Source organism: Vanacampus margaritifer, chromosome 1, assembly GCF_051991255.1.
Source record: "Vanacampus margaritifer isolate UIUO_Vmar chromosome 1, RoL_Vmar_1.0, whole genome shotgun sequence".
NCBI lineage: Eukaryota > Metazoa > Chordata > Actinopteri > Syngnathiformes > Syngnathidae > Vanacampus > Vanacampus margaritifer.
The window spans coordinates 54,038,643-54,060,013 of record NC_135432.1 but is presented as its reverse complement, the minus strand read 5'-3'; the positions used below and the strand labels follow the sequence as shown (position 1 = coordinate 54,060,013).

Genomic DNA, 21,371 nt, shown 5'->3' with positions numbered 1-21,371 from the left:
AAGGAAGACGATAGAAGTACAGTCTGTTTTGAGCATCCCTTGCAATTCTTCTCTTCAGAGTCACAGTAGCTAAAAAAGTTCCACTCTATATATAACTCCTCCTTTCTTGCCAGCGTGGGTGCTGTTGGCAGCTGAGGTTATCTGAATCTTAGACGATTTGGCCGGCCAGCAAGAGCGCTAACTCTCCCCGCTGACCTGGGATGACAGCTGAACCATGTCATAAAGCGCGGAAAGTCCGATGACAGCAGTCACCCAACCCCTTAAGTTGCTCCAAGGAACCACCAACTGCTGACGTTTAGGTGGTCTTGGAATCTGAGCGTGAGCCAAACTTTCCAACACTTCTGTAGCTACACTTGCTACAATGTAAATTTAGACAGTGAGGTCAGCGCATAGTACATTAGTCATCCAGCTCCACGATACACTTCATCAGGTTCTCTTGCTCCAATGAGGTCCAAAAGAAGAGCGATATCAAAAATGTACTTAAGCTCGAGAGGCCAAAAGGCACACTACAGGCCCTATTTTCATGACAAGTGCGAGTCTTGAGCAAAATGCAGTGTAATTGTTCGCATGGGTGGAGTTTTCTTTCATTTGGTATTTCCCTATACTAGTGCAGGTAAAAGTGTCTGTTTGCTTTTTTGTGCACCGTTGTGGGAAGGAGCATAGTGGATGGGCACTTAGAAAGCAACTTCCTCCTCCGAATGTGCATTGATGTGTGGGGTTTCCCACACAAGTCATCTTATGTCAAGGTTTTCAACATGATCGCCGGGCAGCTTTTGAATGATGCGTCCTTGTCTTGGTCCGCCTCCTGCATGGGGGGCACATGCAAGCTGAATTCTGTCACAAATTCTCACAGCTAATTGCTCATTTGTGACACATTTCAAATACTTTCATACATGTCAAATGTGTCTGAATTATTTTGCGATAAGCGTTCTTGTTTCAGAACAGTTCCATTTGACGAGAGACTGTTTGTGTAGCAAAGTACAGCCAGTTACATTGCGTGATTGCAATTCAATTAAGACTTTATATTTTGTCTGGGGATCTGAAAAATGATAGAGATAGCAATATTTTTTTCTACGGATTGTTTTGTTTTCATATATAGATATATATTAGGGGTGTTAGAAAAAAATCGATTCGGCAATATATCACGATATTACAGCGCGCAATTCTCGAATCGATGATTTTTAAACATCAATTTTTTATGGGAATATTCAAAAAAACGTCTTACTTAGGGTTAGGATTCACACATTAAGCATGAAAGAATGTTATATTAATGGAACATTAATCCTTAATATTTTCTTTTGTGCTGTTCAAACATGACTGCAACCTGTTTGTTAAATGCAGTGGCTCAGTTATAAGCTTGACTTTTCAGAAAAATGAATACATTTTCATATAAATCTTACAGAGTAAATGTACAAGTTTACTGATTTCTATTTTCTAAATTTGAGTAAAAATAATTGCAATAATCAATTTATATGTTCTTATCGGGATTAATCGGTATCGAATCGAATCGTGAAATATGAATCGTGATACGAACTGAATCGCCAGGTACTAGGCAATTCACACCCCTAATATATATATATATATATATATATATATATATACAAAAACGGATCTCTGTTTTTTTACTTCTGACTGTTGCTGCTTCTAATGCTTATTTTTTTCTGTAGTTAGAGCCACCTGCATTCAGTCAACACTCCAATTGTGACACATGGTTTTGTTCAAATGATCTCATTGATTTGCAAGGAAAAGGGCCAAAAGCCAACAATTATGTATTTGGATATTTCTTTGATTCTACTGAGAATATGGATCATTTTGAACTTTTGTTGATGCGTACCATGTGTTCAGTATGGACCTGATGTACACTGGTTCATTTGTCTGACTTCCGTAACTTTCATTGTGGGTTCACTTCCAACTCAGATGGTGTGAATGTGAGTGTGTATGCTTGTCTGTCTCTATATTTACCCTGTGATTAATTGGCAACCTGTTCAGGCTAGTCCAACTGTCTCAATACACTGAACAGGATGATACTTATTAAGTAGTATAAGAAATGAATGGATGGATCATTTTATGCCATATCAACCAATATGACATTTTATTGGTCATGCAAGTGTAAAAACAAGTACAGTATATACTGTATATATATATATATATATATTTTTTTTTTTTGTCTTTTTTTTTTTGGTAGTTTTTGTGGCTTTTTGTGTATATACACAAAAAGCCACAAAAACTACCAAAAAAAAAAGACAAAAAAATATCCCAAGTAACAAATGCATGATGGCGGGCTGAACTGTTGTGGTGTGACAGAATTGTACTCATTTGCCTTTAGAAGTTCACTGAGGACGCTCAAATAGTTTCTACAAGTAGCTTTTACTCATCATGGGCCAAAAGTCCTCACTGTATAAAACCACTTGTCTCTGTTCCATAGCTGTACTTATGTACTGGTTTGTACTGAATATTTGTGGTTAGAATGTCTGCTTCACGCACAAGAGGTCATGGGATCGAATCTCTTGGTTCGTATGTTCTCCCTGGTCTTAACTGATGGCTCTAAATTGTCTTTCAGTGTGAATGAGACTGGGAATTGTTTTTTCTTGTTCCCTGTGGTTGTTAGCTGGGTTAGGTTCCCGGTTACCCACAAACCTATTGAGGACAAGCGCTATAGAAAATAAATGGATTGGTTTTAATAACTGACTACGTTGACTGGGCCAAACCGAGTTTAATAAAGTGCAGGTTCGAAGACTTTGTTTCCAGTCTGGTACTGCTATCTGTCTCTGGTTAGTGTCCATTGCTTTTAATTCTGGATGGATGGCTTATTTTCCTTCTGTTCAAACATATCGCTGGCATCGAACAGTCGTATTTTATGTTAAATTGACCAAGTTTTGACATAGGAGGTTTTGGCCTAACACCAGCAGTATTGTATATGATGTGGAGGAAAATGCCCGGTAAATATAAAGATGCTGGAAACCAAAGCAAACAAAAGACACATCAAGCGGTTCAAGTCACCGAGGAGTTATTTTAGATGATGATGCGACGACTGCAATCAATGCGTCTTCTGTCATTCATGTGGATCTGATCCAAGAGCAGTATTTTTCTCGTGGTGTTATTATCAAACTGGGCGGGTGTTTTGATGATGTCATGTTGTTGATGAAGTGAAAGCACACTGCACAGGCTATCCGGTTGATAACTCCTGACGTCCCTCAGCCATCACTTTATTCTGTGTATGTGTGTGAGAGAGATACAGCACAACAGGCATTTGTTAGGTCACCGGAGGTCACGCCAGAGGCCTTATAACCAAATCCAATACTTTTTTTTGTTGTACTTAATGTGTCGCCTTATAGAACATTTTCCTCATCATCTTCACTATGATGACATCTTCCTTCTTGTTGTATCAAAGAGGAATCTTGATCCAAAATGAGGTCATGAGAAGTGTATTTTGATGGTAGGCCATAATTCCCACACCCTAAAGTGAAGTCATGTGGTGGGAAGCAGCAAGGAAGAGGCTTGTTATGATTTCACTCATTATACAGTACAGTACGTATAATACACACATGACCCATCTGGGCCCAATGTGTATTATGAATCCCATGAGAAACATGGGCCGTTTGAAGAGAACCATTCTCACACTAACTTGATCGATTGTTGTATTTTATATACATAAAATAAAAGTTTATAATACGACTTGATGAATTGCCAGTATGTGCTTTGTGCAACACTTTCCTTCCTCCACTTCTCCTCTGGGGCTCAATGACTGTGTCTGTCGTCAAAACACTGCTGCGGCTTTAGCAACATACTCAGCAACACTTTTTTTGGTCTCGTTCACGGAACATAGCGACCCAGGGCCAAGGACGTAAGAGGGATTACAAAGAGGAAGAGTTAGGTTATCACTGAAAAAGGTCATGAAAAGAGAAAGTATTAAACATTCTTTGACTGTGAGTCTTTTATTCATGTTGCAGACAAGTCAGCGTTCTGCATATGTGGATACAAAAGTTGAAAATGACAGAACACAAGCTTAGGTTTTTCACTCTAATTAACTATTGTTGCTATTTTTTTCCCACAGGAGGGCGCACTGACGACTATGTAAATCACATTCCGAAATGCGGCTGTTACTGAAAAATTTGCATTCATTTTTGCTATGAAATTAAAATGAGTTTGGCACCCCTGCTGTAGATGGTCAGAACCGTAGGTATATTTCGCTGTATAAGTGCAGCGTGAGAATGGGACAGGAAAACTGTTTTAATGTTACAATAAGTAACATAACACAGTAATGCAAATATATAACACCGCCAAGGAACCTTTTTGGGTAATAGCTTCTATAGACAAATGTGTTAGCTGATTAGCATTCAAACTAAACCTAGCAAAAGCACCATAGAAAAAATAATTTTATCCCCGCATGCCTAACTGAGCACACACATGAGCACAAGTCAGTATACATGTCAAAACAATATGTCACTCCCCAACTTTTCTTAAATGTCTTTTAGGACCGCAGTAACAAGACAACATGATTATATTTGAATTCTAGATTCATTACTATCTACTTCTGGTTTCACTTTTTGTGTTTCCTTCTTATGCAGACTTCCAGAAAAAAATAACTGAGCATAATAGTGACCCAGAAGTTATTGTTGACCATGCTGCAGACTTTACGTTTTGTCTGGTTTCTGTGTTTATTGGTGTTAGCCAGTTATTTTGAGCTGCCCTGGAAATTACATACTATTGGGTATGCAGTATATGTTTTCTTCTGATCTTACACTTATAGCTTTGACTTAACATCCCAGAAATGTTAATTACATGTTAAATGCAATTTCCTTGCACATTTTATGTCAGAAGAGGTTCATACTATCTGTTGAGGTGATAGCATTCTTTTGCAAGAAATTACAGTAAGCCCTAATAGAACATAAAAAGAATGTATCCACAGTGATAACCCGTTTATCACAGGGATACGCTCCAGACCCCCCCAAAAAACAGTTTACCTTCCTTAGGCTTTAAATAGATGTAAACTTATTGAAGCATATTTAAACTTAGTCAAATACACTTTTTACAATATATAGTACCTTTGCACCTGTTCTCACTCTTTCGCTTGCACAGTCCACCAAAGAAGTGGAAAAGTATGCTTTATTGAAGCTTTTAATTTGACACCCCTTGTCAGAGGTTTACTGTAAAATAGACACATAATACAAAAGATAATTAAATATTGTATACATTATTCAAACCACGTAATTTCATCTGGCCAAAGTCTGCCAACTCATTACTAATATATAATGTGAGAATCAATAAATAGGCCAACAGAAATTACTATAGCTGTTATGGAAATTATAAACCTGCTTGAACAGCCACGGAGTTAGCAGCACATATAGACAGAGCATACAACAATTTACACAGGCATATATTTTTCTAGTACTAGAGCTCAGTTGGGGACCTTCTCTGCCTCTTTTGCTGTTGTCATTTACATTGCATCTCTTTAAGTAGACGTCAATCAATCAATCTATCAATCTATCAAACAATCAATCAATCTATCTATCTATCTATCTATCTATCTATCTATCTATCTATCTATCTATCTATCTATCTATCTATCTATCTATCTATCTATCTATCTATCTATCTATCTATCTATCTATCTATCTATCTATCTATCTATCTATCTATGGAGAGTATGGGGATAGAGATTGGAGAATAGTGAGGGCAGTGAGGTAAGGGTTGGCAGGTTAAGGATAATACAATACTTTGAGGTGAGGGGAATTAAATGTTTACCAAGTGAACGCATCTTTTGGAAAGGCTACTCTAGAGCTTCTGTTTAAAAATACGCTTTGAACACATACAGCAGTGAAACTAAAAATACTACCCTCCTCTGGCCATGAATCGTCAGTACATCAACAATGAACGACTGTTGAAGGGCAAACATTAAACCCCGCCTACTTCCATTGATTGGTGAAATTTACTAGTCTTGAAATTTCATTGGATACTTTAACGTCAACTCCATGACGAAAACGGATATACGAGAAGAGAAGCAGCACCGGTGAGAAGCATGGGCCATGTGTACTATATTTCTTTGTTACGTATATTGTATCGTTTATTGTGTTAATGTTCACGCTGGACACGGTTTATTGATTCAATGTTCCGCCATAATATGCAGCCTTTGCGGGCTAATGTTGAACAGTGAGGAGTTAACCTTAGCTACACATTGCTAACGCCTGCCCGTGTCACAGCTCCTATCAATAAGAACAAGATAGATTTAATAACGATAGTTTCCAAGTTTTTAATCTAGTTGGTGTCTATATGGCAACTTCTTAATTGGTGAATTAAGGCAGTTGTTTCATTCAGTCATTGTTGACAGCCGTGACTAAATCATTTTGTACTATACCTTATCATTAAATAAATTAAACAATATGGGTTTTAATTCATTAATTTAAAATGTCAATAAAATATCGGTATTTTTAAAGTACTATTTTAGGGACACTGCGTTCTTACTGTGTAAAGTACTGTACTTTGTTATATTGTATTACGTCGCGAGATGGCGCACATGGACTTTAGACAGAAACACACCAATGAGGACTCGAGACTGTATTTCAGTTTTCTTTTTGTTGGTCGTTTGTTGTTGCTGTCGCTGTCCACCCCTTTGTTTATCCAACACTCTATACACATAAAATTAATGCTCTGTTTGCCTTTAGTTACATACCATTGTACTACCTGAACCAGTCTCAAAAAGGCATACGTTTTAAATAAAAGATAACCATTATAAAGAATCCATGGTAACGTTCCTAGGGTCCAAGTGTCCTCTGTTAGCCTTTCCAGACATTTATCTACCAGTTATTGTACCTGAGGAAAATGGATCAGATTTAGTCACATATTTTTGTGTCTTTACTTTTGCAGTGTATAAGTAAATGAGATGGCCGCCCCTGGGAAGCTTGCATCTTTCCGTTTGCCTCCCTTTCCCACTGTCAGTGAACTAATAAAGCTGTACAAACTGCGAGCAACGAAACAGCTTTCCCAGAACTTTCTGTTGGACTTGAGACTCACAGGTTGGTCATACTACCACAGTCACTCTCTTCTTGCTCTATCTGCATTGCACCAATACCTGCTACTTCCTATTCCTCATTATTTTGTCTACACCAGTGCACTCGACTGCACAGCTCCACACAGCCTTGTTTCCAGAATTAAAGTAGACAGGCTTTCCTGTTTGGGTCAGGTTGAGGAGATCTCCTGCTAAAGTGAATAAAGCTAGTCATCAGCCCTTGTGGAGCTTAATATAATTATATGTAATGCACTGCAGGTCTCATGTGGCCTTTTGTTATTGGGCAAGGTGACCGTTGGATTAATGCATCTCATCTTCATAGCACATATATTGCTGCATCACATTCTATTCATCTAAATTTGGATACGCAAGAGTGATTAAGCCGTTTTGATTGGCATGCAATTTACTTGATTCATGACTTCCACTTAAAGTCAAGAGTGTTATACAGTGATTACGTGTAGAAGGACATTAAGTTGGTCATCCATCTCCATCTTTTCAGACAAACTAGTGCGACAGGCAGGAAATTTGACCAATGCCCATGTGTGTGAAGTGGGTCCGGGTCCTGGGGGCTTGACCCGGTCCATTCTGAACGCTGGGGCAACAGACCTGCTTGTGGTGGAGAAGGATTCCCGCTTCATCCCTGGATTAAAGGTAAATGAGTCTCTCCACTCAAGATTGGTAAATGTCATTGCACCAGCATCTCAATGTCATCGGATCTTTGTGGATTAAAAAGCTTAAACACTTGGATTTGTCCTTTTTTAAGATGTTTTAATTCATCTGTTTTCTTCTGCTGCTTCATTAGCTACCTGGAGAGAGACTGATGAGACTGCATTGTTTCAATGAGCGTGCTGTCATATTTCTAATTGGATATTGTTGCAACTCTGTTTCCGCAGCTGCTGTCTGAAGCTGCACCAGGCAGGTTGAGAATTGTCAATGGTGACATTCTTACATACAGAATGGACAGAAGATTCCCAGCAAGCATTTGTCAGCCATGGGAGGCGGGTGAGATTATTGATCTGAACAAGTGTGTGTGTGTGTCACAGTTATTGTACTCATTTTGACTTGTTGTCCCTCAAGTCTTTAGAATTCTAACCATGTATAATACAATGATAATATATTCACCCATCCAGGTCTCGAGGCAACTGTACTGACAGTTATTGGTTTTAAGACATTTCACCTTCTATCCAATATGCTTCTCTACATTTAAATCTTAAGTGTGGAGTAACCTCCTCGATTAAAATTTTGTGAACCGTGATACAAGAAATATATTTTCCCTCTGTGTTTGAAATTCTGCCGCCAACCCTAGTGTGAAAGAAATGACAACCTATCCATGCTGTTAATTTATTTTGCCTGCAAGACATGTTTGTCAACTCTCAAGTCAGTTCAATAGAGACTAAAATAGTTTAACTTCTAATGTGTGATTAAAAAAACAAGATAAGACTGAAATTGCTGGAAAATTGTCAGCAGGTTTTTCTTCCTCACACATCCTAAAAACATTCATGTTAGGTTAATTCCGAGTCCGACCTACTCAAATGGATGCATTTTTTGTTTTTGTTTTATTTAATGTTAATAAGCATGCAGTGTTACGCAGAGGTGAACAAGTTCATAGAACAATTATACTATTTATAGTCGCGGTGGAGAGTTGCGGGCTGCAAAGTATTTTCCTCTTCCTCCGGGAGGCGTAACAAAAAATAATTGAGAAGCATTGGGTTAATTGCACTCTAAATTGATATTAGTATGAGTATGGGAGTTTGTAATCTTTATGTCCAATTCACTGGCCACCAATTTGACACTGCCTCTTGCTCAAACTCATTTGGGATCGGCTCCAACTTGCCCATGACCCTGAAAAGGGTAAGCAGTGGAAAGTAGATGAATGGATGGAATTGGTGTCACAAATAGATTTGAGTTGAAATTGATTTCAACTCTTGAACTTGATGATGCTTTTTGGGAAATAGAAATAATCTTTTGCAGAATAAAACTTTATACACCCCGAAACCTTTATTAACTGTGCAGTCAATGGATTAAGGAACATTTGAATATTCTTAAATGTAAGAATGTAACCACTGCAATAATAGGCGCAACACAGTCAAATGTGTACTCACTCTCTGTGGATGGTGACTCAGGAAGAGGAGAGTGTGAGAGGTTTGAGGTCACCTCGCTAAACACGGGTTATTTCTATTCCATCCATTTTCTACAGTGCTTGCCCACATTAGCTTGCAAGGGTGAGCTGAAGCCTAACCCAGGTGATGTTGATAACAATCAATGGCGGGTATATATATGTATGTCAGTACCAGGCAGTTTTGTGGAAGATTTTTTGGCAAACTCCAAATTGGACGTTGAACTTTAGAGTTTCCACTGTACTGTTTTTGTTTTATTTAAAACATTTTCACCAGATAATGTAAGCCCTATTATGTATGTATTCCCCAGATCCACCAAACCTTCACATCATAGGCAATCTTCCCTTCAGTGTTTCCACCCCACTCATCATCAGATGGCTGGAAAACATGGCCAACAGGACCGGGCCTTTTGCTTATGGACGCACCCAACTCACTCTCACTTTTCAGAAGGAGGTCGCAGAGGTGTGTGAGCTACATCTTTTCTGTCCGGGTGTCTGGTGGCTGCTTTCATATCTAGGAGAGTTCTGGTAGAAATTTGTGACTATGGATGTTTGATACCACTTTTTTTTCAGACTAATACCAGTAAGAGTACTCAACTCTTGAGTAGTCAATGATACTGATACAAAGTACCGATATCGCTACTACTATTGATAACATTTCCCCCCAAAAAGCAATGACAGATAATTCTAAACAAAGGCCTATATATTCCATTGTAGCATTCTTAAATTTGCATGAAATTATTGGCAATTTTCTGTTCTTCTAATTTCTAGTTCCTGCTCGTAAAACATCCACAAGAGGGCAGCAGATACTGGTATCGGATGCAGTCGCATTTACCGATACCTTGAAATAATTGTTATTATAATAATAGTAATAATGATTGGTATTGGTAATACCTATATATGGTACCGGTACTCGCCCATCCCGACTTGTGAATAAATGAAATAATACTTTTACCATTTTTAAACTAAATTTGGGCCTAAATATAAACAAAAATAATAATAATACTTCAACCTTGATTTTATGACTGAGTAATCATTAATGATTATTATTTTACAGAGTTTATTTCCCTAAATGTCTAGTTACTACAGGTATGCCAAATACTGAGAACTTTTGATTGAGCTCATTCTGTGACAATGTCTTCTCAAACCCGTATCATCAATACTCATGTGTTGCGGTTCTGATTTCCCCATCCAGCGGTTGACCGCCAGCACAAAGAGCAGACAGAGGAGCCGTCTGTCCATCATGGCTCAGTACCTCTGCACCGTCCACCACCGTTTCACTATCCCTGGAAAGGCCTTCGTCCCCAAACCAGAGGTAGGATATGAATATTTGCTATTCTTTGCTTTCCATGCAGAGTGTCGAACCAAGCACAGCATTGTAGTATATTTTGTTACTGAAGCAGTCTGTTTAATCTCCATGGAGTCATTTGATTGCTGCCCCTTCAATAATCATCGTCTGATGTGTTTGCTTAAGCGTAGAAAATCCACATATGGCTCCTCAGGGCCGTGTTGCTGAAATAGCATTTCATCTTTCAGAACACATTTCATTATTATTTTTTGAGTTTTCAAAAGTTCAATGTTTATTTCAATCAGTTGTAAAATTGTAGCTGCGAGGGTGTCACTGCCAGATGGACGTGTTGTTATTATTTCATGCTTCTTCCTGGAGGACAATTGTGGGACCACAACCTTAAATCTGTGGTCTTTTTCATTTGGACCCATGTTGCCATCACAAGTCCCTTGTCATGTCACCATCACTCATCCCTCCCTCACCCTTCTTGCTTTAAGGCTTCATTAAGGCTGTGTTGAATCACTTTTGTCTCTGTTCTGTCTTTGGACCATTTCTGGGATGTAATGATGCCTGGTGGGTATTTGAGATGTGGCACCCTAGCGCTGCGCCTCGTAATGAGGCCCGCGTTCTTTTTTAGGCCTGTGTCTTTTAGACGACTGTGTGGGGATCAGCGGAGGAAGAAAGGCACTAGCACTTACATAATATGTGAATGCAAGATGTTTTTGCTTGATTTTCAGGGTCAGGATTTATAGTAAGACTAGAGGGCGTATTAAGAAATAAAAACCCTGCCGGAAAGATTCAAAAATAAAAAAATGCTAGCGCCGGCGTATAGATTGATGTATTTGTTTTGAGATAATAGACAGGAGGCCTTCTTTAAGACTCGGGAGGTTCCTTACATCCAGATACAAATGAAACCATGTCTCTGAATTAAAGGATAGGTGTAAAGTTGATGTCAGGGATGGACTTTTGGTCCCCTGAAGATACTGTGGTGCTTTAGGACGCACTGTGGATAAATAATTCATTCCCTGTGAGGAGTAAAACGTGGCAGAGTGAATGGGACCAGGGCTGATTTTCCATTCTCTTAGAAGAGATGGCTCCCGATGATTATTTCATCACAGTCAGCTGCCACTCGGCATGTTACGTTTACTCTTATGTGTCTTCTTTTTGTCGCTATATCAACCTGCGAATTAATGGGTAACAGCATGCTGCTGCTGCAAACGTACACAAACGCACAGGATCCATGCAAACATGATTACAGAGGGATCACACTGCACTGCAGATGAGTCAGCACCTCCCACATGCCCACATAGGCCATCTTTCCCGCTCTAAATGTTTTAATGAGCACTTGGTGGAAATGATATCATTAGGAAAGATGATGGCGGTTTGATGAGCATACCCCCTGGTGCCGGTGCCCTATAAAAGATCACGGCGCTCAGTGCGTTAATGCGTGTATGTAAGCCCAAGACACTATATATGGACTCAAGTTCCGGGACTGCAGGCCTATATACCTGCAGGGAGTGACAATAGAGTGCCGGTCCTCCTTTTCAGCTTCACAGCTTCCACTGTGGTGACTTTTTGTAGATATTCAGAGCGTGTTTGGAACTCTGTGAAGTAGAAGGGCATTGGTGAGGTCAGAGGTCACCGATGCTGGGTGACAGGGACTGGCTCACAATTTCTGTTGTAGTTCAGCGAAGAGATGTTTGATGAGGAGGAAGTTGAGGTCAAGCTCCTCCACACCAAACTCATCCAAGCATGCCTTTTATGTACCCTGCTTGTGCACTGGAGCACAGAATGCTTGAACAGAAACGGTTCTTCATCTGCTCACACAGAATTATCTCAAATGTCCTTGTAAATGAAGAATGACGATTCAAATTTAAAGGATCTAGCGTAACCCCTCCTTAGCTAATTAATTGATTCCAGGACTTTTGTCTGTAGTCTACCATGGATTATATGCATTACCGTTATTTCTTGACAATAACACACATTTGTGTTTATCGATATCCCCCCACCCCCCAAAAAATGCCCCTCAAAAGCTTTTTTTTTTTTTGTACTCATGGATTATGCATCCCACCGATTTCCCTTTATCCATGCTCAAAAATGTAACTATTAATTTGATAATTTGCAATTTTTTTTTGTTCAGTTTTTTTTTGTGTGAAGAGAAATTCTCTTACCTTGCTAACAGTTTCAGCTGTCTACACTACAGCGGTGTTTCTCAACCCTGGTCCTCGGGGCCCACTATCCAGCCTGTTTTCCATGTCTCCCGATTCCATCGCAGGTAAGGATCGTTATCTGGCTTCTCCAAAGCTTGCTGATGAGCTGTCATTGGAACCAGCTGCGTGTCGAGTAGAGAGACATGGAAAACAGGCTTGGATAGTGGGCCTCCGAGGACCAGGGTTGAGAAACACTGCACTAGAGCCTTCCTCTGAGCCGCTTGCTGGTGTGCGACCAAAACCCTTTCGTGTGACGATGCAAAAAAGAAAAAAACTGATGTTGATGCTGATGTTTACAGAGTGGTGAGGGTATTATGTAGTGCAAAATATTTTCTTTGGGAAACACTTATTTTCGTCTGGGGAACGCACTTACAATTTATATACAAAACACACCATCGTGTAAGATTTCCTCTTTCCTGGTCCCAACCCGTTTTGGTCCACTTTATGGGGCCATCTTGATTCTTGGTGAACAGCAAAAATGATGTTTGTATATATAAATTTGTATCATTAGACATTTCATAACATATTAGAATGAAAGTATGTTTCAAAACCACTAGGGTACTGCTAAACATATACACAATGTGGCACATTTTTGTTATTTTCACATGTACTCATGTATACCCCCTAATAATTGTGAGTTATTTTCGTTATTTACCCATGAAGATCAAATTGTGGTCGTAAAGTGCAGTCGATTAAGCCTGTCAAAAAGTTATTTATTATTGAGCTATACAGTGTATTTTTATTCCTATTTAATATAGTGTTTTTTTTGTGTGTTCACTATTTTCTGTACAGCCTTTTTTATTAGCGTATTTTGCTGTCAATATTTTTCTCATTTCACTATTTTTTCCTGTAAAATCTTGAAATAATGGCACAGGTTGCTGTTTGCTGGTTGCTTGACTGAAGGTAACCTTTTTACGCATCATTACATATACATTGCAAAATAGGGGTGTGCCAAGAAATTTATTCTCATAAGAATAGGGATTTTCATTTAGTATGATTCAGAATCGATTTTAAATGTCCCAAAATTGATTTTTATTTCAATTATTTTATACTGTCTTGCCCTTGTGTGTGCCTTTAATGGAGCATTGTTCATGTTATACACAATTTGGCCACTTAGGGGCAGTGTGGTTCCGCTCGTTCTGATACACTGTTAAGTTGTAGCCACTTAGAAGCAAAAAGTCATTATCAAGTTATTCCAATGAAAGTTGTTATTGTTTTTTTGCTGTGTAGGATGTTAAGATGCTTCTCTGTATACATTCCTGAAGCGTTTTGTATGAATAGTATGAATAATACTTTTGTGTGATAAAAGTGCCACGAGTAGCGCGCTAATTAGCATTAGTGAGTCAGACTGGAGTAGATCATGACAATTCTTTGCATATCTATAAATTGAAGCAGAAATAATTGTCAATCAAATAATTTTTCATCTAAAATCATTCTGAATCGACAATCAATTCTGAATCGAATCACAGACCCAAAAATCGGAATCGAATCATGAGACGGTCAAAGATTCCCAGCCCTATTACAAAAGTCCAACAATATAGTGAGGGAGGAAAGACAGAAAGCCTACCATGGCTGTGACGCAGTGGATATTTTATGCAATGAAAAGTCTGACAAAATAGGTTTTATGAAATTTTATGTCAGAAAAATTTATTGCTTTTTAAAAGGTTGGGGCAGGAAATATGTTGCTGCTGTTGTGTGGAGCTTGTAGAGCATTATGCAAAACGGCGCACCGGTGCTTAGCAAGCAAAACATTCAGCTTACTCATGAAAATTAATTTTCAAACGCATATATGCGCTGATGAATGCCTTCAAGTTTCAACAAGACTTCAAGCAAAAATAATGTCTTTAAACTTTTTAAACTATTTGCATAGGAAACACCTCACAGCACACCACCAGACTAAATGACTGAAATAATGATGCACTCATCTCAATTTACTCCCAAATTGACTCCATCAGTGTGAAATCTGGGCTTTGTTAATTGAACACAAAGCTCGCAAGAAGGGAAGCCATGACTTGCTCTGAATGGCAACACAATTGTTGTACCTTCTGCCATTTAGTGGAAGAGCATTTAATAATTCTGCCTGTCATTATACATCAAAGACGTTGATAGATGAACAAAGACAAATTTGCAATAAAAAATGATAATTTACGGGCAAACCAAGTGGAAGAGTATAATTTCCTGCCACATCCCTGATGATCTCTCACGGCACAGTCGGCTGCACAGCTTTCTGGTTGGGAATCACTGCTATAAGGAAACCGACATGTCAAACTCCTTTAAGTACTGTGTGGTCATATCTCAACATGGGCTGCTAGCGATATAATTAAAATTTCCCTTGCATTATTATTAAAAAAACAAAGTGTTCGGTCTCAAATGCAGTACATATAATTTAGACTGATGTGTTTTTTCAGGGCTTATATCAATATGATTATCAGTAGTCAAGAGGCTGATACTTGGAACTGATATTCATTTTCAGTAAAAGATTGGCATCAAAATTTCAAGAAATGCAAATCCAACGCTTAACTTTGTTTAAATATTAGATTTGCGAAATGTTGAAGATCATCAACATATCTGAAAACTTTTAATAAAAACTTAAAACTGAAATGTTAAACTTTCACTTACTTTTGTTTTAATTTCAAACAAAAACAAAAGGTGCTGATAGTTCGCAAGATCAGTATTACCTAAAAATATCAATTTTTTTTATATTTTCCATGAAGTTAACACAGTTTATAATTGATCTGTTATCCCATGGGGGCGGGGGGGGGAGGGCACTGATAATAGATCGATCCTAATATGATAAGATTTTTACATGACAATACATGACTTTTAAAGATTAGACCAGCAACCGTTTTGGATTGTTCACTTCTGAAATATATTTTTAATAATAATATTTTTGTTGCTACATATTTGTTTAGTAGCCAGTACAATTTTGCTGTTATAAAAATATTAAAATACCTATTTCATTTTGTGTGTTTGTGTGCACTACACACCTATATAGCCAATAAATCGGCTCACTGGTCTAATTGTTGGCATCATCTCTTTTCCGCTGAAGCTGTGGGCTCACGGATTGTCTTAATGAAAAGGGATTTGCTCAAATTGATACACAATAGGGATTTCTTTTTTGTGTGCTCTTGGCACCTGGACCCGAGTCTCATGGTTCTGCTGCAGGTCTGTGAATTGCATCTGTCCTTAAATGGGTCTGGTGAAAAATTTACATAACTGGCAATAACAGTTCTTGCTTACCTGTGCAATCAAACCCAAGAGATTCAATATGGGAGCTGTATCTAAATTGTAATGGTTCTCTAATTGTGTGTTGGGGAAAGAGGACTTTAAATGCCAACCGTTTCTCTCTGCAACACTCTGTGTTGCCAATGGCGATTCTCAGCCAGTAGCAGGTGCAACACTACACATGCAAATAGTGAAGTATGACATTTTTGGGAAGTGCTTTGATGTTGTGCACTAACCAAAAAGCAACGAACCTTTTCCAGTATCCAGTAAAAGGTTGAAGGAAGAGCGTAGAAACGTAAACATAACAAGGAAGGAATTGTTGAATCCACTTTGCATTAGTGGCTACTGTTGCCTCTATTGACATGGGGGAGGGTCTGATAGTCCTCCCTACCTATTTTAGCTGTCAGCCTTGTCCTTCTCACAATTAGACGCTTTGATGCCGTTCTCCCTAGCGGCATACACCCGAAGCAGATCACACCTGAGCCCCCCTTTTCCTGCTCTTTCTTTTTAGTCACACAGTGCTCTGGTACATTCTCACAAAGCCTGATCTTTCAATGTGCTCTTTTAACCCTTTGGGTTCCATGCTTCCTGGCGTCCTCTTTTTGGAACAATTTTAACCATGTCAATGCAAATAGCAACTGATTACTGATGTTAGTGAAAACATAATGCATTAGAATTTATATTTATTTTTTTTGATTAGAGACTCTATGGACCTGGTTTAAGGTTTGTGTGTATAAAAAAAAAAAAAAAGTGCAATCTTGATTACTCACACAGATAATATACGTAGACGTGGACGCTTGCACCTGCCAAACTGGGAGTTCATTTTGCACGTGCAGGGAGTAGTACATGCTCATAGATGAGTTCAGCACTTGCAATGTAATTGATCAAACTCGAGACAAATTGTGACTGCTGATTTTGCATCTTTAAATGCACACAGCAGTGCAAGCGTAGCACATGCAAAGTGAGTTGCAGCGAATCTTAACAATTCCACTCGTGTGAACTAGGGGTGGACTAAGTCCCCTTTTATCAGACTGAACGAGTTCAAGTAGTTATGTGGTATTGGCGTCATAGTATCGGAGCATTTTGTGGAGGGAACCTATCCTCTTATGCTGAAAAACTCGCCTCCTTGCCTAATATGCAATGTCTCATCTTTATCAACATCTGGTGCCGAGCACCTGCTGCATGTTGAACTGAGGGGAGGAGCTTCATTTGTTTAAGAGTAATAATTGCTTTGCTCCCAACATACATTACAACCATTTTCATATGGGCTTCAATTAACTAGTGTATTTTTGCTATTTGCGGCAGAGCCCGCCCTCTCCACTGTGAATAGCGCTAAGTTCACCGTAAGACACAGACACACAGTGTACGTGTCTGCAATCTTTACTGCCGCTGCTTTTTGTAATCCTAGTAATTTCTCATTTATATTCTGGTCATGGGTCAAGAGAAACCCATCAAGCCATCGTTGCGTCCATATCCAGCCATCCACATTCATCTCCACAGCATCTTTACATAGAAATGAGCTAATTGGCAAAGAATGCACCTGTGTTTCAAAGTCCCCTCAGACTGTGACAAGTGGCACAATAAGTCATGCAGTAGATGCTTCATCACGGTCAAGCACTGGTGAAGATAAAACAAGAAAATGAAGGAAAATTAGCTTGGTGATTAGAAGCCGTGTCTCAATTTGAGCTGATATTCTTCAGATGCTGTATTTAAAGGTGTTATAATAACACAGTTCAAATGTGGCCTTTGTTGTTGATACCCAGGCAGATGTGGCTCAGTTAGTAGAGGGCCAACCGGTGACCGAAGGTTCAATGGTTCGATTCCCAACTCTGACTGTCAGCTGTTGACGTTTCCTTGGGCAAGACTTTGAACCTTAAATTGCCTCCAGGTCGGCATTGTGGTAAATTGTTTTCAGGTGCTTTGACTGGTTTAAAATGGAAATCTAAATGTGTACTTTTACTAATAATTCACAGCCACCCATATTCCACGATTCTTTGCACACCAGTCCACTGTCCCCAAAAAATATATCAGTATGACAGCAGAAAGCAGATTTCACGTTTGGTTTACAACAAAGCAAATAAAATAAAATAGCACAAAAACTGGAGCATATGGGGTATAATGATCTAGAAAGTATGTCATTCTTGATGTCAGTGTCATCTTTGACCCTTTGGAAAATCATGGTTGATTTCATACATTACATTTAGAAGATTTGCTTGTTACACGTGAGCATGGAAAATGAGGCCTCGTTTACAGAGTCAGCCAAAAAGCCGCTTGACAAGATGGATCTGATTGGAGAGCGAGGCCTACCTCCAACAGATGGTGGCCTGTCTGGGCTGGTCGGCAGCCCGGTCTTGAGTAATGGTTGCACCGGGCGACTCAAGCCAGCTAACTGAGCCTCGCAGGACGAAAGCCCTACAGATGTTTGCCTTGTACACAGTCATCAGCTAAGACCACAGGCCAGATGAGCTGAGCCCAAATTAAATTTGTTAATGCCGCATTGAACATCCATTAGAGCTGGTGACTGTCCAGGGAGGATGCAGATGAATTCAGCTCAGTTATGTTTTGGTTCTCCTCCCAGATATGCCGCAAGCTTGTATTCCTAGTATCAATCTCATCAATTTAGGATGGTGAAACAATGCAGTGGCAGACAGTGATAGATACCTTTGTCGTGACCTGATGTGGCCGGGCTCTGGCTTCAACAGCGAGAGCGCAAATGTATTCAGCGGGACTGCACGGTTTTCTCACCGCCTACCGTGCACACGCTCCACGGCCACCGCAATTCATCCCAGCCTCCTCCTGCCTCGTAAAACGGGTCAAACGTGGTATCAAGAGGATCGGGGAAAGTTATTTTCAGGGACCCGTGCCAGCGCATTAAACGCCTCAGGCTTCGGTCTTGTTACAAGGTGGGAAAAAAAAAAGAAGAAATATTACTGCTCTCCTCCTCCTTCACACCGTAACACAGAATGCAAAATTGTTTCTTAATGCTGGCCTTAAAGAGGCGGCGTCCTGAACCACAGGTGTGCTTTTATCATATGACTTGCTAACTAAATATATAGACTTCAGACAGGGATCTTGTATATTTGTTTACTAGTTATGTCACTATGGGACAAACCTGATTTGCTAGAATCCCTTTCACACTTACAAATCTCGTTGCAATGGTCCAAAATATCTACTCCACTTTTTAGCTTGCTCCTGTTGCTCTACCAACTATAATGGTACAGTACATAATTGGTTCACAGAGAGAAACACTGAAAACACCCACAACTCGATAGAGAGATTTGTGTTTAATTATATGGATAAAATGTGGTTTAATAATCACGTATTTCATACAGATAACATCATCCAGCTCATTATATGAAAGCATGAACCTGATCAGGATTTAATATTGCCAACCAAACCAAACTACTTGGTGGCTTAAAATAAAATAAATTTCATTCTGTGGTAAACGAATACACAAAGAGGATTTTGCAGATGGCGTTTTTGTGCCCACACAGACAAAATTAGGTCAGCTAATCTCAGCTTCACACTGGTAAAAGAAGAAAATAAAAGAAGTATTAAGACCGGAATGGGAGTCATCAATCTGTAACGTATTAACTTGAATGTTCCTATTTAAGCTTCATGCACACCGATTTAATGATTCAGTCTTAGTTGGAGCTAGGGCTGGGCGATATGGCTAAAAAATTAAATCGCAATTATTCTAAAAAAAATTTTTTTGTCATTCAGGACGATTACAATTTTAATAGATTTTAGTCTATTAAACCCAACAAACATTCATTTAAAGGTTTCATTTATTAAAAAATAATTCCTGTGCAAAATGTGCAGACAACAATAATGTATGTTATTCAAAATCAGTTTTAACATAAACCTAACATTCATAGTTTGCATTTAAATGCCACAATTATTTAGTGGTTATTGTAAATATGTCTTGTAAAGCACCCATTGAACATTCAGCCACTTGTGCAAAATTACAACTCACATTAACATTTTGATGCAACACAACATAAAAACAACAGCTTTTAATGATCCAGAAGACAAAGATTTCACGATTTAGCAAATTGTCAACGATTCGATTTTCAAAATGACGATTAATCGAATTAATTAAAGTGAATGTTTCAATTGTGTATCATTCAAAAATTGTATATGTGTTACTACTCGTTTATGTTGCACCGGCCTTACAATTACAAGTTTCGACTTTTGCCCTGTCCAATCAGCGGTTGTCATGGCGAGTCACTTGCATGATTTGTGTGGCGTAGTAGTCCTTCATACAGTAATTCCATCTTGTGTTCTGTATTATGACCAGAACACATCTACAGTGAGAGCGCCCGACCCTCAACATTTTTTATCCATTTAGCCTTGCCTGGCCACCAAATCCTCCTAGCCACGCATGTCGCCCGCTGCTGAAATATTAAAGCTTCTCCTTTTGAACTGTCACAGTGTATTGTTTTCTTACACCTAGTCCCTTTGTCATCCCATAGCTTTTACTGCCTTCCTCAGCAGTTTACTGCACTGTCAAGGTTACTGCTATGGTTCCCCAGCTTTTCACTGGGACCACGATTAGCTCTAAACAAAGGAAGGTCACCCCCCAGGCCCCCACAGAATACCCACCCCCTGCAGCATTGATAAGAACATTATATCTTTGGTATGATCATTCGGCTGTCGAAAACAAAAAGCGGCCCATTAGGTGCAGTGACGCACAAAAGCTAGCTATTGTAGATTTGCACTGCATTTTGGCCATTGTACTAAATGGACACACTGACAGCATGAATGGTGGAGCGCGCCGTCTCCTCCTCATTATCCCCTATCTTTCTGCTTGTCCACATTATTTAGAAGGTTATTTGTAGATCAAGAAGGCAAACAAAAAAAATGTGCAAATACGACGCGGGGTATGCTCAAAAGAAAGGCCCCAGCTTGGAAGTGTCGAGCGTTCACCACCCCCTCGTCTAAGTTCATGTTCAGATCTGTCATTGCGGCAACTCAAGGTGGGAGTCTTTGATGGGGGATGTAGGTTAAATACACACAGGAGCAGATCTTATTAGTGTTTTCCCCAAGAGAGGAGCAGCTATTTTAGCTGCACTCTTGTTGCATAACCACAAGGAGTGGGAGAATGTGAGCGAGATGTGAATATTCTTAGTTTGTTTCAGGAATTTCCTCACAGTTTGATGCTTGGGAAGCTCTGATCATTTGTAATTAATTAGTTTTAGTATGATAAATGCTCCATGTGAAGTGGAAAAATGGAGTAGATGCCACGGACTTCCGGGTTTCTCATATCAGCGCTGTTTCTGGTCACTGCTGGCTGCTTTCCAACACTCGCACCCCCACTCCTGCGCTCCCCAACCGCGCGCTCCCGCCCGGTGTCTCGGCTCTCTGAAATGCTTCATACATCTGAGACAGACACACTACGCACTCGCACCCGTCGACGGGAACGTGCAAGCACTGGGACGCTGCCCACACGTCTCAAACAGCAATCAGAAACAGTGCTGAAGAGTGGAAGTCGGACGTCCCGCCTCTTCCGTGGCATATACCCCA

General features: G+C 39.5%; 1 protein-coding gene across 1 annotated transcript in view; it reads left to right on the top strand.

The window, feature by feature from the left end:
* Positions 1 to 5,962: 5,962 nt before the first annotated feature.
* Positions 5,963 to 21,371, top strand: part of tfb1m (transcription factor B1, mitochondrial) — a 33,105-nt gene continuing 17,696 nt past the window's right edge. The window contains exons 1-6 of the mRNA XM_077550461.1: positions 5,963 to 6,010; positions 6,865 to 7,013; positions 7,506 to 7,657; positions 7,900 to 8,008; positions 9,434 to 9,585; positions 10,318 to 10,437. Coding sequence (XP_077406587.1) covers positions 6,881 to 7,013; positions 7,506 to 7,657; positions 7,900 to 8,008; positions 9,434 to 9,585; positions 10,318 to 10,437 — 666 coding nt within the window. The 5' untranslated portion in view covers positions 5,963 to 6,010; positions 6,865 to 6,880. The remainder of the gene's footprint in view (positions 6,011 to 6,864; positions 7,014 to 7,505; positions 7,658 to 7,899; positions 8,009 to 9,433; positions 9,586 to 10,317; positions 10,438 to 21,371) is intronic.